General features: G+C 40.0%; 1 protein-coding gene across 1 annotated transcript in view; it reads left to right on the forward strand.

Moving 5' to 3' along the window:
* Positions 1-4,071: 4,071 nt before the first annotated feature.
* Positions 4,072-17,500, forward strand: part of LOC115004585 (rho GTPase-activating protein 27-like) — a 27,899-nt gene continuing 14,470 nt past the window's right edge. Inside the window, exons 1-9 of the mRNA XM_029426258.1 lie at positions 4,072-4,224; positions 4,958-5,090; positions 5,898-6,877; positions 13,587-13,763; positions 15,560-15,739; positions 16,313-16,468; positions 16,628-16,693; positions 16,847-16,930; positions 17,008-17,103. Of these exons, the coding sequence (XP_029282118.1) occupies positions 5,060-5,090; positions 5,898-6,877; positions 13,587-13,763; positions 15,560-15,739; positions 16,313-16,468; positions 16,628-16,693; positions 16,847-16,930; positions 17,008-17,103 (1,770 nt within the window). The 5' untranslated portion in view covers positions 4,072-4,224; positions 4,958-5,059. The remainder of the gene's footprint in view (positions 4,225-4,957; positions 5,091-5,897; positions 6,878-13,586; positions 13,764-15,559; positions 15,740-16,312; positions 16,469-16,627; positions 16,694-16,846; positions 16,931-17,007; positions 17,104-17,500) is intronic.

A 17,500-nucleotide genomic window follows, 5' to 3' on the forward strand; every position in this document is an offset into this window, starting at 1 on the left:
ATTATTGTCTAAAGCAGCGGTCTTCACTATGTTTACGTGAGAGCCACATTGAGAGGACAAAGTCAATAGGAGAGCCACTTGTACTGCAAAGTATGAAAAGCTACATCCAGTCATAAAAAGACTGTCTGCTTATTAATCTGTCATCCAGCCAGAACATACAATATGCAATGCAGCCAATACATTCATTAAAAGCAGGATTACCTTAATACTGGGACGATGTTGTCAAACTCTGCAAACAATATTTCTGCTGAAGCCACAAAGCAGTTTCACAATGTTTGAGTCTGAGAAGTTTATTTGCCCGAGCCAAAATCCATGCGATCTCAAAAGATGCCTCAGTTAATCGTTCAGCTGTATTAGTCGTCCTGTGTTTGAGTCTTTGTTGTCCAGAAACAGAAGAAAGCTGCTCTATCTTTATCTTTTACTAATTTCTCTTCCAGGTGCGCAAATTTCATTGAATTTTGGATGCGTCGTTTGGAGATGCGGCTCCAATTAACTTCTCTTGAAACAGAGCCGGTCTGTTTGCACATTAAGCACAAAGGGTTCGACTCGTGGAGGACAAATACAAACTCCTCTGTCCACTTGTCTTGAATGTTCCTTTACTCGTCTTGTGTGGCTCGTACCTTTCTCTTTCTTTTTTAACGAGCAGCTGTTGTCTGTCCACAAACCCCATCTCCAGCATCTTCCTCTCGACTCTGTGGTTTGATGCTCCAAAGACAAATCTTAATGTTCCTCGTGTGTCACGCTTTGTTTCTGTCCACCTGCTGTGCAACTCTTTAATAAGAAATCGATCCATTTTACGTCTGTAGAAACACACGCGAACTAGCACGTAATGGTGAAACGAGTGGACCGGAGCCAAGCTAACGGGAGTGTGGAGTGCCAGGTTGGTCGTAGTATCCTCCAATTTAAATGTTCCAATTTAGTGATATAAATTATTTTTTAGCAAATGTGCATATTCATAATCATGCTAATGATGACATATTGTTAATGAGCTTAAGTTAATTTATTTATATACTAGCCCACCACATATCTACTCGTCCAAGAACTGGCAGCTCCACAGTGAATCAGTGTTCCGCTGAGCAAGTTTAAATATCTTGTATGTGTAGGCTAATAGAGCAGACACTGTGTTTTAATGGGTTGTATGTAATAGCCCTGCTTGTTTTTAGTGTTTTTATGAAATATCTGTATTGACTCCATAATCACATCTATCACTTCTTTATTTAGCCCACTGCCACACGAGCCACCAATAAAGCTTGGCGAGCCGGAGGAGGCTCGCGAGCCGCTCAATGAGTAACACTGGTCTAATATATAGAACTTATATATAGAACTTATATCCATCCATCCATCTATCCATCGTCTACCTCTTATCCGGGGTCGGGTCGTGGGGGCAACAGCTCCAGTAAGGAACCCCAAACTTTCCTTCTCCGGGCCACATCTTCCAGCTCCGACTGGGGGATCCTGAGGCGTTCCCAGTGAGGAGATATAATCTCTCCACCGAGTCCTGGGTCTTCCCCGGGGTCTCCTCCCAGATGGACGTGCCTGGAACACCTCCCTAGGGAGGCGCCCAGGTGGCTCCTCACTAGATGAACCACCTCAACTGGCTCCTTTCAACGCAAAGGAGCAGCGGCTCTACTCCGAGTCTCTCACGGATGGCTGAGCTTCTCACCCTCTCTCTAAGGGAGACGCCACCCGTCTGAGGAAACACATTTCGGCCGCTTGTACCCGTGATTTCGTTCTTTCGGTCATGACCCAGCCTTCATGACCATAGGTGAGGGTAGGAACGAAGATCGACCGGTATATTGAGAGCTTTGCCTTCTGGCTCAGCTCTCTTTTAATCACAACGGTGCGGTAAAGCGACTGTAGTACCTGTAGCGATCTCTCGCTCCATCGTCCCCTCACTCGCGAACAAGACCCCGAGATACTTGAACTCCTTCACTTGGGGTAATGGCTCATTCCCTACCCGGAGTAGGCAATCCACCAGTTTCCTGCTGAGAGCCATGGCCTCAGATTTTGAGGTGCTGATCCTCATCCCAACAGCTTCACACTCGGCTGCGAACCGATCCAGTGACTGCTGAGAAGTTATATTTAAAACTTATATACAGAACTAATATACTGTATAGAACTTATACATAAAACTTAGGTTTTTATTTTTTGTTATTTAATAATAATTTATTTATTGATGAATAATTTTTTTAGTAGGTGTTGATCAATTATTGATTGATTAATTATTTATTTATTGATTAATTCTTTATTCTTTATTGATACCCCTCAAATAAAACATGTGAGCTCGTTGAGGTCAGCAGGACACCCATCTGTTGAAACTGCACCTCGGACAAAAAAAAAAAAAAAGATAATTTGTATTTCTGTATTCAGCGCTTGAATGATTTAATCTGTTTGAAGTTAAAGTAGTTAAAGTTCCTGCGAGATTCTTAATGTTCGGAGTTTTATCCTCGTTTTATCCTTGTTTGCACTTATTGTCCCTTTGGACAAAAGCGTCAACTGAATGTGATGTTCTGCAGATCTGCAGACACACTATTGTTCCTTTACAGAGACAGGAAACACACACACACACACACACACACACACAGCAGCGTGTGATGTTATCAGGGGGTGGAGTCACGCGGCTGTGTAGGCGGGGCTTACAGCAGACAGGAAGAGCAGAAACTTCCCTTCATAAACACAACAGACCTGAGATCAGCCTCCTGCTATTGTTCTCTGTGTGTGTGTGTGTGTGTGTGTGTGTGTGTGTGTGTGTGTGTGTGTGTGTGTGTGTGTGTGTGTGTGTATACTCAGATATTTTTCTTCAGTAAATCCTGCTTTAAAATTTTGAGTAAAAGTACAAAGGTATTATCATCAAAATATAGTTTTATCAGTGGCGGGCCGTCAGGGCCAGCAAGGCCTTCTCTGCTGGCCTAAATATCATCAGAATATACATTTAATTTTGAAAAAATAAATCCACAAACATGTATTAAATTATTCTCTATAGTCTATCCTCTTCATGTCATAGCTTTCCTCTTGGTTGCGCTGCTTCCAGCCTCAGATGGAGATTTGTAGGGCTGGCCTTTATGTTAGAGCTTTTATCCAATCATATTTCAGCCATGATGAGTTGCCAGGGTCCAAGAGATCTGCCCTGAGGCCTTCAGAAGCAACAGCGCCTGTAGCTTAAAGTGAACGGAGACAAAACTGTGGCGTCAACCAATCAGATTTCGAGTTGGCGACATCGGGGCCAGCTAGCAGGTGTACGATAACGTCAGCACGTCTACGTCTTTTGATTGGATACGCACTATTGAGAGGCAGAGCCAGCAAACTTTGAACGAGCTCATTTAGATTCTACAAGCTGTTTGTTTCCAACCCACAATGGCTGAAGGAGAAGAGATCGATGTGGTCGCAGATATCATTACAACGACATTTTCAAGACAAACTTTTCAAGAAAAACTAGACATCGTGAGAAGAGAACGGCCAACCCCGATGCTAGCGAGCCTATCACAGGGTTTGTCCGCCACTTTCAAATCACTATCTACGAGCGGTACCCCCGGTCACAGCCTCCGAGAGGCACTGCACATTGTACTGCTGGGAATGCCTGCTATTTACAACTAAATGTTTGGGAAATATTAAGATAACTCTGTTGTTAAGGTGATGCAACGCCCGGTTATACTGCGTTTCTGTCTAAATGTATAGTTTCTAGAGCCATGGCGTCATAATGATGGTATTAAGAGGGGGAATAACTCAGGTAGGACTGTAGGACATCACTGAAGGCCTAGGTGGGAAACTGTTTTATTTATTAGTTAATAATCTGAATCTGTAACTAATAATTTACTAAAGTTATCAAATAAAAACCTGACATTAAGAGAAACAGGTAAGATGGCAGAAATGTTAGGCAATAAAATCTAATTTATTAAAATAAAGTTCCTGCAGTATATTAACAATAATTGTAAAAGTAATTTCTCCTTTTCATCACAAATACAGAAGCACTTGTTTTGTATATAAAATAAACCTTTCTTTGCTCAGTGCAGCTCGAGGTGCTGCAGGTCTGCACCTGAGGAGCAGCTGATGTCACTGCAAAGCCCCGCCCCTCTACCTGAGAGTGGGGGGGGGGTGAGTTTGTGAGGAGAAGCTGCTGTGAGCGTCTCTGTGGAAGCTTCTTATGTAAAGCTTCAATCTCCTGCCGGGTCTTTTAATTTGAAACTTTGGAGTCAGAGAGCAAGAGTAGAGTAGAAGAAGATGGAGGTGAGTATGAGCGGACTGATGAAGCTGTGAAGAAGAAAACAAAGTGAAGCCATGAGGGTTAGCCCTGTTAGCCCTGTTAGCACTGTTAGCTGCAGGAGGAGTTTGGCTTGTTCTGACAGGAAGACACATTCCTCTCCAGCTGCTCACATGCAGACTCAGGAGATAAAGTTTCATCAGGGATTCATGGTGTGCTCACAGTGTACCTAATAATATGGCCACTGCAGTAAATATATAACAGTCAGTCCTGTAATTCACAGCTTCAGGTGTGACTGCTAAGAGGCTGCTTTAAAGGTTATTGTGCGTAGAGACATGCAGTAACAATGGTTGTAACTCTAACCCTAAACAGGACCGTGTGAGGCTGAGTCTGAGGAAAATGTTTTACCTTTGATTCAGAATCTCTTCAGGAGTCCTGAACAAGACAGCAGCGAGGAAAGTTTTCACACAAAAGAAACAAACAACAGCAATAAAATAAGCAGAAAATCTCAGCGATCAGTAACAGGACGTGTGCAGTTAGCGGTCAGAGAGTCTAGTCCCAGGACCGGTCTCTAGTCTCAGGAACGGCCCCTAGTTTCAGGACCGGCCCCTAGTCCCAGGACCGGCCCATAGTCTCAGGACTGGCCTCTGGTCTCAGGACCGGCCCCTAGTCTCTGGACCGGCCCGTATTCTCATACATATAAATGTTTATAAACGTGAGACATTTTGTTGGTTTTAAGTCGCTCGTTCTGTCTCTCAGGTGGCTGACAATGAGCCGGTGTGACCTCTGACCCCTCACCTTCAAACTCACCTGCTTGTCTACCTGAGGGGGGCGGGGCCTGAGGAGCCCAGGGCAGTCACCATGGCAGCAACTTCCTCCCTGCTCGGCAGAGGTGAGTGAAACTTTTATTGTAGTTAGCAGCATTAGCATTTATTGTAGTTATTTACTCAAAGGGTCGATGCTCAGTGAACATCTGTAATTGTGACGTTAAACACACGGTTTATAGAAATAGGAGATAAAAAGCTTCAAGTTCTAACAAAAGCAGACAAACAATTAAATGACAATATAAAATCACATTATATTACAGCAGCATATTTAGCGTTTGCAGAAAATAATCTCTGTTTAACAAACGTTTATGATATTTACACATGTTGTTCAGCAGCATAATCTCCACAGATTAACACTTTTATCATTTCTGAGGCGTAAACACAATCTGCAGATGTAAGGAGCTAACGTTCGGCTATAAAGGAGCTACAGCAGGTCACATTATTTCACGTCACCACCGCTAAGCTAACGAAGGCTAATGTTAGCGTGAGGACGTTTAGTGTCATTGAGACGCTTGTTAGCAGCCGACGTTTTTAAGATATGTAGAAGCTTCAAAAATGTTCAGTGAGGAATTTACTGACGTATTTTATGTCGTAGTAGAAAACGTTAAAATCTCTTTAGTTGGTGTCAGGCTTCACACCAAAAACCTGTTGACTTTGAGACGAGTGAAGAAGAAGTGCTAAATGCTGACTCATAGGATTTAGGATCTGCAGCTCTCTTTTAAATTAACATGATTGTCTTTGGTTTAAAATGCTCCATTTATAGAAAATCTTTTGTCCCTAAAATCAATGAATATTCGTGGTTACGATTTTGGCCGTCATGGTGCAGCACGAGTTGCTCTGCATGTATTTGAAGAAAGCTTCTTCTTCTTCAGGTCTGGGTCTTGTCCTTGTGGAGTTTCAGTATGAGTACCCGGGTCGTGACGGCGCTCTGGTCTCCATTAAACCCAACGAACGCTACGTCCTGCTGGCGAAGACCAACGACCACTGGTGGCAGGTCCGCCGCGACCGCAACTCCAAGCCCTTCTACATCCCCGCCAAGTACGTCAAGGAGCTGCCACTGGACTTCCCCTCACCTCTGCACTTTGATTCGGCCAGTCCTGAACATTTGTTGCTTCCTGTGGCAGCGCCGGTTGCCGTACCCGTACCCGTCCCCGTACCCATCCACAAGACTTTGGAGGATCCCAGAACCAAGCCAGGGGACCAGGTGATGATCCGGCTCCGGCCCGATGCTGCCAGACGCAAGACGGAGAACCGCATGTCCACGTTCGGCGTCCCGCTGGACTTCCAGGACCTGTCGGCTGTGGCACCGGCATCGCGACATCCCAGCAACCCTGCTGCTGCTCCCACAGAGACCGGGACTAATAACATGGCCGACGAGGCGAGCAAAAAGCACTTCCTGGATGACCACGGGGACTCTGACAAAACTCGAGTTCCCAGTTTCAGTCCAGCAGATCCGCTCCCGGCGCCGCGGCCCCAGAACCAGCCCATCCCCGTGGAGACACCTGTGGTCCCCCCCCACAACGAGCACCATGGCACGTCCTCGCCGTCCACAGGTCGCCATGACCACCGGGAGTCCCCGATAGAGCCCGAAGAGGAGGCGGCGGAGGAGGAGATGAGCACGGAGGAGACGAGCACGGAGGAGACAAGCACAGGGGAGAGCGGCGGCGGCGTGGAGCACTCGGTGAAGGAGGAAAATTCAAATCACATCTACGAGTCCATCCAGGACCTGAACCTGGATGTGGAGGCTCTGGTGGGGGGGAAAGCAAGTCCTGGAGTGCCTGCACCTGCACCTCCACCTGCACCTGCACCTGCACCTGCACCTCCACCTCCACCTGCACCTGCACCTGCACAGGTAACAGGAATATATTTGGTTATCCAAAAATACTAACACTAAATATATTAAAACTAAATATCCAAAAACTAAATATATAAGACCTAAATATAAAAAAAACTAATATACAAAAAACAAAGAATTAAACGCACTAAATTAAAATGAAATCAAATATAAAATTTAAATTTTTTTATTGAAAATGTAAGCTGCTGCTTTTTCTTTTTCTTTCTTTTTCTTTTTTTCTTTTTTTTCTTTCTTGGAAGTTATTTATTTGGTTAGACTTTGGTAAATTGTTGAAAGGTCCAGACCTTTTTTAAATAAAGACGGAGGTCTTTATGGTTGAATATATATATACATTTATATACAATAAATGTTTCTATCTTTCTTGCACACTTCTCTCACTTAATCTTCAATAATGAAAAATATACTTGTCATTTATAAAACATTTTATGACATTTGATTTGTTGCCACATGCACTCATTTTTCAGAGCTGCAGGTCTTTTACAAAATAAAAGCCCCCTGCAGCATCCACACAGGAAGTGAGAGCAGGATCTGTTTCCTCTTCTTCTCCTCATCAAGCAGAAACACTGCTGACCTTTGACCTTTGACTTCACTGTAACTTTCATTTGAATTATTATATCTAGTTTTATATTGTTTTTCATTTGAATTTGATTTATTATTTATTTCATGTTGTTTAAAATGGGTTATTATTTTTAATATTTATGAAATATTTATACATTTAATAATGTATATATTAAAAGAATACAATTTCTATTATTTATTATTGTTTTATTCATATTTTTATATATTTTTATGTTCATCTTAAATGTTTTGATTTAAAATATTTTATATATATTACAACTTTTCTATTATTTCTATTTCTATTATATATTGATATTACTATTATTATTATTATTATTATTATTATTATTATTATTAATATTATATAATATATTGATTGATCTTTTTTTTCTTGTGTGTAACTTTATGTAGCTTATTATTCTAATTATTCTAATTAACTTAATTTTTCTTCTTTAAATAAAGGAGGAGGGGGGGTCTGTGTGGGTCTGGTGATGTCACAGCAGGAAGTGATGATGTCAGCAGGATGTAGTGACGTCACAGTGGCAGGATGTGTTCAGGGTCAGACAGGAAACCGGGAGAAAATGCCTCTTCAGCGACACCTGCTGGACATGTAACTGAATTTACATAAAAATATATAAATACATATTTATATATACATAGTTTCATCTGCAGTTTTGTCAGAAACAGAAAATTAAGTAAAAACTATCAAATAATTTAAGAGAAAATGTAAAAAACAACAACAATTAAGTGAAAATTAAAGAAAAGTATAAGACTTTAATCAAATCAAATCAAATTTATATAGCCCAATATCACAAATTACTCATTTGTCTCAGTGTGCTTTACAGACTGCAGACAGCATACGACACCCTCTGTCCTTAGACCCTCTGTCCTTAGACCCTCTGTCCTCAGACCCTGTGTCCTTAGACCCTCTGTCCTTAGACCCTCTGTCCTTAGACCCTCTGTCCTCAGACCCTGTGTCCTTAGACCCTCTGTCCTAAGACCCTCTGTCCTTTAGACCCTCTGTCCTCAGACCCTCTGTCCTCAGACCCTCTGTCCTTACACCCTCTGTCCTTAGACCCTCTGACCCTAACCCTAACCCTAACCCTAACCCGGACAGACATGCAATAGATGTCGTGTGTACAGGATAAACAACATAGTACAAATACAACATTTGACAGAAATTATGTTGTATTGAAAAAGAGAAAGTTTGGATGAATCCAGGAAAATGTCAAAAAGGCTTCCCGGTGTCCAGCAGGACCAGGGCAGCAGGCGCAGCCACAATTCATGATCCTGACGTAAACTTTATCAGTGGCAACCTGCCACATGAGAGACAGACACTTCGGGGATGATACCCCGGATGATGAGTTAGTAACATACATTTACATAAATGCATACAGATAGAGAGGGAGAAGAAGAGAGGGAGGGGAGGAGAGAGGAAGAGAAGGAAGAGAGCAGGGAGGTGTCCCCCGGCAGTCTAAGCCTATAGCAGCATAACTAGGGGCTGATCCAAGGCAAACCTGAGCCAGCCCTAACTATAAGCTTTATCAAAAAGGAAAGTCTTTAGCCTGCTCTTAAATGTGGAGAGTGTGTCTGCCTCCCGAACACAAACTGGAAGCTGGTTCCACTGGAGAGGAGCTTGATAGCTGAAGGCTCTGGCTCCCATTGTACTCTTAGAGACTCTAGGAACCACAAGTAACCCTGCAGTCTGGGAGCGTAATGCTCTAGTTGGTTTATAAGGTACTATGAGATCTTTAAGATATGCTGGAGCCTGACCATTAATTGCTTTGTAAGTCAGGAGAAGGATTTTGAATTCTATTCTGTAAGATGACTCCAAGATTCCTTACAGTGGTGCTGGAGGCCAAGTTAATGCCATCCAGAGCTTCTATGTCATTAGAAAATGCGTTTCGGAGGCGTTTAGGGCCAAGTATAATAACTTCAGTTTTGTCTGTGTTTAACATCAAAAAGTTTCTAGACATCCAAGTTGTTATGTCCTTAAGGCTTGAAGTTTAGCCAATTGATTGGTTTCGTCTGGTTTAATCGATAGATATAATTGGGTATCATCCGCATAACAATGAAAGTTTATAGAGTGGTTCCTTATAATATTGCCCAAAGGAAGCATATATAAGGTGAATAGAATCGGTCCAAGTACAGAACCCTGCGGAACTCCAAGACTGACTTTGGCTGTCATGGAGGATTTATCGTTAACAAGTACAAACTGAGATCGCTCAGATAAATAGGACTTGAACCAGCTTAGTGCGGTTCCTTTTATGCCAACACAATGTTCCAGTCTCTGTAGTAGAATGTCATGATCAACAGTGTCGAAAGCAGCACTGAGGTCTAACAAGACAAGAACAGAGACAAGTCCTTTGTCTGATGCCAATAGAAGGTCATTGGTAACTTTCATCAGTGCCGTCTCTGTGCTATGATGAACTCTAAATCCAGATTGAAAAACCTCAAATAAACTATTATTATGTAAAAAGTCACACAACTGTTTTGCGACTGCTTTCTCAAGGATCTTAGCGAGGAAGGGAAGGTTAGATATCGGCATATAGTTGGCTAAAACCTCTGGATCAAGACTAGGCTTTTTAAGAAGTGGTTTTATTACAGCTACTTTAAAGGATTGTGGTACGTAGCCAGATAATAGAGACAGGTTGATCATATTTAATAACGAGGTGTTAATTAAGGGTAAAACTTCTTTAAACAGCTTAGTTGAATCGGGTCTAAAAGACAGGTTGATGCTTAGACGATGAGATTGTTGAAGTTAGTTGGTTAAGGTTGATTGGAGTAAAACAGTCTAGATATATTTCAGGAGTTACAGATGTTTTTAAGGTTCCGGAGGTTGAAGTTAAGTCGTTACTGATTGAGGTCAGAAGGAGATTAATTTAGTCTCTAATAATTATAATTTTATGGTTAAAGAAGCTCATGAAGTCGTCACTACTGAGAGATATAGGAACAGAAGGCTCTGTAGAGCTGTGGCTCTCTGTCAGCCTCAGTGCTGAACAGAAACCTGGGGTTGTTCTTATGTTCTTCTATTAAGGAAGAGTAATAAGCTGCTCTGCATTACGGAGAGCCTTCTTATACGTTTTAAGATGATCTAACCTGACTAAACGAGATTCTTCCAATTTATTGGAACGCCATTTACTTTCAAGATTTCTCGACTTTTGTTTTAGTTTGCGGATTTGTAAATTAAGCCATGGAGCTTTCTTTTTCTGTTTTATGATCTTCTTCTTTAGAGGAGCGACAGAGTCGAGTGTTATTCGCAGTGAGGCTGCAGCGCTATCAACAAGATGATTAATTTGTGAGGGACTAAAGTTAGCATTGGAGTCCTCCATTATATTGATATTGAGTCCTGGTGTTGAATTAAGTGCTGATGGAATCACTTCCTTAAATTTAGTCACAGCACTTTCAGATAAACATCGAGTGTAGGATGTTCTGCCTGCTGGCTTGTAGTCCAGTAACAGGACTTCAGAAGTTATTAAAATGTTCTGATAAAAGAGGAATATGTGGACACACTGATACACTTTCAGTTTCAACACCATATCCCAGAACAAGGTCCAGAGTGTGGTTTAAACAGTGAGTTGGTTCATGTACACTCTGACTGAACCCAGTGAATCTAATATTGAGATAAATGCATTATTAAGGCTGTCACTATCAACATCCACATGAATATTAAAGTCACCTACAATAATTACTTTATCTGTTTTAAGGACTAAACTTGATAAAAGTTCTGAGAGTTCAGATAGAACTTCAGAATACGGACCAGGAGGGCGATACACAGTAACAAATAAAACTGGCTTTATTGTTTCCATGTTGGGTTTGAGAGCGTAAGAACAAGGCTTTCAAAAGAGTTATAGTTTAGTTTAGGCTTAGGATTGATCAGGAGGTTTGAGTCAAATATGGCCGCAACTCCACCTCCTCGGCCAGTACCTCGAGGAATGTGAGTATTAATATGACCAGGTGGAGCGGATTCATTTAGACATATTCTTCATGTCTCAGCCAGGTTCCAGTGAGACAAAATAAATCAATCTTATTATCTGATATTAAATCATTTACAATCCAGCTTTCGTTGATAAAGATCTGATGTTTAAGAGCCCACATTTAATGTTTCGATTTAGTTGCACTTTTGCAGCGGTGGTGTTTATTTTAATTAGGTTTTCATGTATAACTCCTCTTCTGTTAACCATAGACTTGATTAGTTTCAGTGGTCGTGGGGCAGACACAGTCACTATGGGGATTTGAGTGGGTGACTGCCCGGAAAGAAGCACAGAGAAGTGTGTAAGAGTGCAACTCTTTGTCCTGGTCTCAACTCCAGGTTGTCATGGATTAGGTCCACTAATAAACTTTGTAATATTATTGGATATGAGATCTGCTCCAGCCAAAGTAGGATGGATGCCGTCACTCCTAATCAGACCAGGTCTTCCCCAGAAAGTCCGCCAATTGTCTACGAAGCCCACATCATTATCTGGACACCACCGTGAGAGCCAGCGACGGAATGATGACATGCGGCTAAACATGTCATCACTGGTTAGATTTAACTTTACAGTTTATATAACAGTAAACTAAGAGAATTTTAAGAGAAATTAATAGAAAAAGTTTTACTACGTTTTTCTACAATGACGTCATGTGTCGGGACGGGGCAGGGCTACATTATGTGGGGGCGGGGCTACATTGTGTGGGGGCGGGGCTACAGGCTGCAGGGCAGTTGCAGTGTGACATGGAGCTTCAGTTTCAGACGGATTACAACCTGTGATGTGTTTTTGATGGAGGTTGAGGAAGAAAATAATTTAATATGACAGACACAAACAGGGAGATGCATTATGGGTTAGTTCTCACATCCTGAACTTTAACTTTCAGCTGCAGGTTAGGTTAGAAAAAAGCATGAAAAGAAGCTGATCCGGTTTGTTGTTGGAGCGAGTTTCAAACTTTGTTGTGAGTATAATATAATAATTACATAACATTATTGTATGTTTAGATTCATATAAATGTAAATGTTACAAAAAATTAAATTGTGTTTTTTTTAGCCTAAGCTGTATGTGTGTCGCTCCGACGCTCGGGTTTCTTTGACGTCCAGTTTTATCATTAAACACAAATTATTAGTGAAAAATATTCTTTATTTCTCAGACAAAAATCTACAAAATCTTTTTCCTCATCTTTTCTTTAAATAATCACTCTTTGTTTCTGTTTCGGTTTGAAAATATCTTTTGTGTGAAATAACAGAAAGAACTAAATAAATAAATGAATAATACACTTTAATATGTTGTTAGTAAAACTGTGTTCATTATAAACACTATTAATCCACAAACACACTTTCCTCTCATTTCAAACTGACCTTTAATAATTCATGATTTAGCACTGCAGGATTATCTATGACTGCAGACCAACGAAGAAGAAGTTCAAGATGTTTAAGGTCAAAAAACAAGAAGTTTAATGATTATTATTCAAAAGAAAGAGAACGTTAGTGTGTGTGTGTTTATAAAGCATAGTACTTCCTGTCTCTCCACAGTTTAATGAGGAAAAGATAAAGAAACTCTTTTCTGTCACTTTGAGTTTGTCCAGTGAAAACAGTGTAACTCATGTTCAACACTAATATCTCAACATGCACCGTTACTGAAGGAAACACGTTTCAGCTTCTTCTTCTGTGATATTCTTTTGTTTTTCTAATTAGGTTTTGTATATTTGTATTGTATTTCCTTATATATTTTTAACTTTAATATTTAGAATTATTTATGAATTTAATTATACAATCAAATTATATTTGATTATTTATTATTGTTTTATTCATATTAAATATTTTGAATTATTTCTTTCTTTTATATATGATAAAACAATTTTATAATTCTGTATTTATATTATTTAATATATAATATATATCTATTATTTTTGTGCATAGCTATATTAATTTAATATTCTTATTAATTCATTTAGTAACTGTGTTTATTCTTATTTTCTATTCTAAAAAATATGTATTATTCCTATTTATATATTTTTTATGTTTTTAAATGATGTATCATCCTTATTTGAATTATGTATTCATAGTATTTTATATATCATAAAGTTATTTTATTATTACATATTTATATCACTAACACGGTGGTAGCAACACGTGTTGATATAATCCTGACGTACTGTCCCTTTAAACACTCCATAGGACGCGATCTCGCCCATCTACGCTAACTTCTCTTCTCTGAAGAAGTTGTGCGTCCCTCAGATCTCCGGCCCTGCCCTCCCCGCGTCGCCTCCTCCAGACCACACCCCCTCCTCGTCAGTCTCCTCCCCCGGGATGATGAGCCCCGCCTGCCCCCTCAGCCCGCAGGACGACTGGCAGGTAAGGTGACCTCTGACCTCTGACAAGTGTACCAGCAGGTGTGCGTCAATATGTTCCCGCACAACCAAACTGCACTTCAACTACTTTACAGAGAAACGCAGTTTTAAACACGTTAACAGGTTAACGTTGTGGCGGTTTGACTCATAAGTAATGAGTACAATAAGTACGCTATGTTTTCCGTTTGTTACCTTTTTTAAGTTACGGATGAAGATTAAAATAAGTGAACATTGACTTTTGGTCTCCAGAGTGAAAGTCTGTTTGTTCGACTTTGATTAGAAACGTATTTGTAAAAAGTAAAAAACAAACGTTTCCTTGAAACCTATAAAATGAGCCGAAGACATTTAAGGCTCAAAGGAGCTGAAGAGGCAGACGAGACAGAAACACTGAAAGGAATTTAATTACATTTCAGGACCTAAACAGTTTAAAAGTTACAGTTCTAACCAAAGCACTGAAAGAAATGTATATGTAGAAGTGGCCGGTTGAAGACCAGAGAAGTGAAGGAAAGTGAAGGGATTTGGGAAATGCAGAGAAAGAAGCACTGAAATATATGTTTAAGGTTTATGTGTTTAAAAAACAGTGAAAGAAATGAAAGCTTCAGGTGGATTTTAATAAAGGAAGTTGAGATGGAAACAATATATATGATAATAAATTCATTGATTGATGAAATGTAAGAGCTGAAAGGAGTTGAAGTGGCAGCTGAGACATTAAAGAGTCGAGTAAATGAAACATTTAACAACTTTATTTATATTTTTATGCATTTTCACATGAACATATATAAAGTATGTATTTTGTTACAGTTCAAATGTTATGTTGTTTTAATGTTATTTAATGGATACAAAACTTTATCAATATACAAACATACAAATACAACAGAAAATAAATAAGAATATATCCAGAATTAAATAAATAAATATAATAAAACACAATGTTTGTCCCACAGAGAGTAAAACAGCTTTATACTTTATTTATTCTTCACATGTTGTTCCTCTTCGTGTTACTGCATTAAAGTTTCATCTCAGGACATCGGAGACGCTCCATAAAGCACGTAAAGCTCTCGTTACACAGAGACTATATTAAAATATTATGTTTCACACGACGACATGCATCACCGTACAAGCAACATTAAAGCATATAGGTATTGCAAAAATCAAGAAACATAAATATAAAATAGAAGAAGAAGAAGACATAAAGAATATGAAAAAACGCTATTGAAATATGTAGTTTAACTTAATTAAAATGAAAGTGGTAGTTCTGTGAAGAAATGTGCAAAATAGGGTCGTAACAGTATCATGTGATCATAACGTGCACATTTGATTATCTGCGGTAGTTAAACTGGCTGCTGACATGTAAACTAATATATTATTTATTATCAGGTTTACTGTTCTGTTTCTATATCACGGTGTTACACTATCATTATTGTTATGATTATTATTATGATAATAATTATATATCAATATATATATATATATATAGAATAATAATGATAATAATAATAAAAGTAACACCGTGATATTTTCTGGGACGATTATCTGCAAATGTTCACAGTCATTCAGGAAGTTTAAGTCATTTATTTATTGTCAACAAATGAGCTTTTCTTTTCAAACAATGCAAATTATTGTTTGTTTTTAACATTAACGTGTTCTGGAACAACAAACGATTAAACAACAAAAAGTAAAATATTTATTTTTGTCGAATAACTGAAGCAAAAAATAAAGCATAAAATCTTTAAATAAAATGTTACAACAGCGTATTAGAACTATTTTAGGTAAAAAATAAACATATTATATATCCTTCAGGTGCACACGGACCAGGAGAGCGGGAAGACATTTTACTTCCAACCAGTAACCAGACGGACCACCTGGTGCGACCCCTGCGGCCCCTCTGCCCCGCTGGCTGCAGACTTGGACCATCCCGAGGGGAGCGAGGGGGGACAGCTGACCTCCCCCTCCCTGTTGCTCCCCCCCGCCTCCTCTCAGGTACCAATCACCAGCACACACCTAAACTGTTGAAGTGTTTATAATGATTCATATTAAATTGCTGCTCACTTACAAAATAATGAAAAATATGGTGCCAAAGTGTTTAAGCCTCGAGAACAGCCGGACTAGGACTGTCAGTAAAATGAGAGGTTTTCTAAAGGGACCCTGGTGCTCTGTGCACAGGGACCACCAGCATCAACACTAAGTAAAAGTTATTTAAATGTTTTATGATCAAGATAACAGGAGCATGTTGACACGCCTGAGGTTCATCCATCTGTTGGTTTATCTTCTGCTGCAGACCATAATAATCACAAGTTTAAGGCTTGAACTTACTTTCCATTCATCCATTTATACTACAAATGAGGGTCTGTCTGGTGTTCTTCTTCTTCTCGGTAAATGAGCTTGAGGTGCATACGTCACCAACTGTACTGGAGTGTGGGATGAAACAGGAGCGTGCTCAGTGTGTGGTCAGACGTGACGGTCAGACGGTCTGACGGACCCTCGTGGACACGCAGACGTGGAAAGTATGAATCGGCCTTTAGATGTGTTTTCAATCTGTAAACTTCCTGTCAGGGTTCCTGTGTTTGGGAGCAGCTGCTGGACAAAGCCTCTGGGAGATTTTACTACTACAACCCCACCTCAGGAGCCACGTCATGGGCCGCACCAGAGCCGCTCTCCCCCTCCTCCCTCCCAGGATCCACAGCCAGCAGGAGGCAGGTCGGCAGCCCGGTACGTCCTCAGATAAATCTGGATAGTCCTGCCTTAAGATGACTAAAGTATCACAGCAGAGCATCTGATGATAAACAGATTCATTACACACGTTTAACTAATGTTATTCTCAAAATATCAGTCGGTGTTTAATAACGGTTGTTTATGATTTATCTGAAGCCTCCGCTGCCAGAGGAAGATTATCCTGTAGACGCAAAGCATGACAACAACGACGTCTTCACAGCGGTACAACACACACACACACACACACACACACCCACACACACCCACACACACACACACACACACACACACACAAACAAAAATAAAAAACACACACACTCTGTCATCATATCTTTAATATTTAACCTCAATTTTGTCGCTGGTTCTCTTTCCCAGAATCCTCAGCAGCACGTGATTCTGATTCCCAGAGCGCAACTGGACCTGAAAGATGGAAACTTCTCTCAGTTCAGGCTGCAGGAGGTAATCAATCACTCCATCAGGCAATTTGTGCGCCTCATCTTTCAGTAACTAATTATTTTATTCATTGATTGTTTCAGATTCCACCTTTGCCCCAAAAGCTGATGGGAAATGGAGTTTCTGAGGAAGGAACGGCTGTGCAGGTCAGGAACTGGAGACACAGCGTGGCCGAAGACGTGAGTCACACCAACATAACAACTCATACAAGATAATAACATGTGCTAACAGATAATAACATGTGTTAACAGATAATAACTTCTGCCAACAGATAATAACTTGTGCTAACAGATAATAACATGTGCTAACAGATATTAACTTGTGCTAACAGATAATAACATGTGCTAACAGATAATAACATGTGCTAATAGATAATAACTTCTGCCAACAGATAATAACTTGTGCTAACAGATAATAACATGTGCTAACAGATATTAACTTGTGCTAACAGATAATAACATGTGCTAACAGATAATAACATGTGCTAACAGATATTAACTTGTGCTAACAGATAATAACATGTGCTAATAGATGATAACTTGTGCTAATAGATAATAACTTGTGCTAATAGATAAT

The sequence above is a fragment of the Cottoperca gobio genome, unplaced genomic scaffold, assembly GCF_900634415.1.
Source record: "Cottoperca gobio unplaced genomic scaffold, fCotGob3.1 fCotGob3_148arrow_ctg1, whole genome shotgun sequence".
In the NCBI taxonomy this organism is placed as follows: domain Eukaryota; kingdom Metazoa; phylum Chordata; class Actinopteri; order Perciformes; family Bovichtidae; genus Cottoperca; species Cottoperca gobio.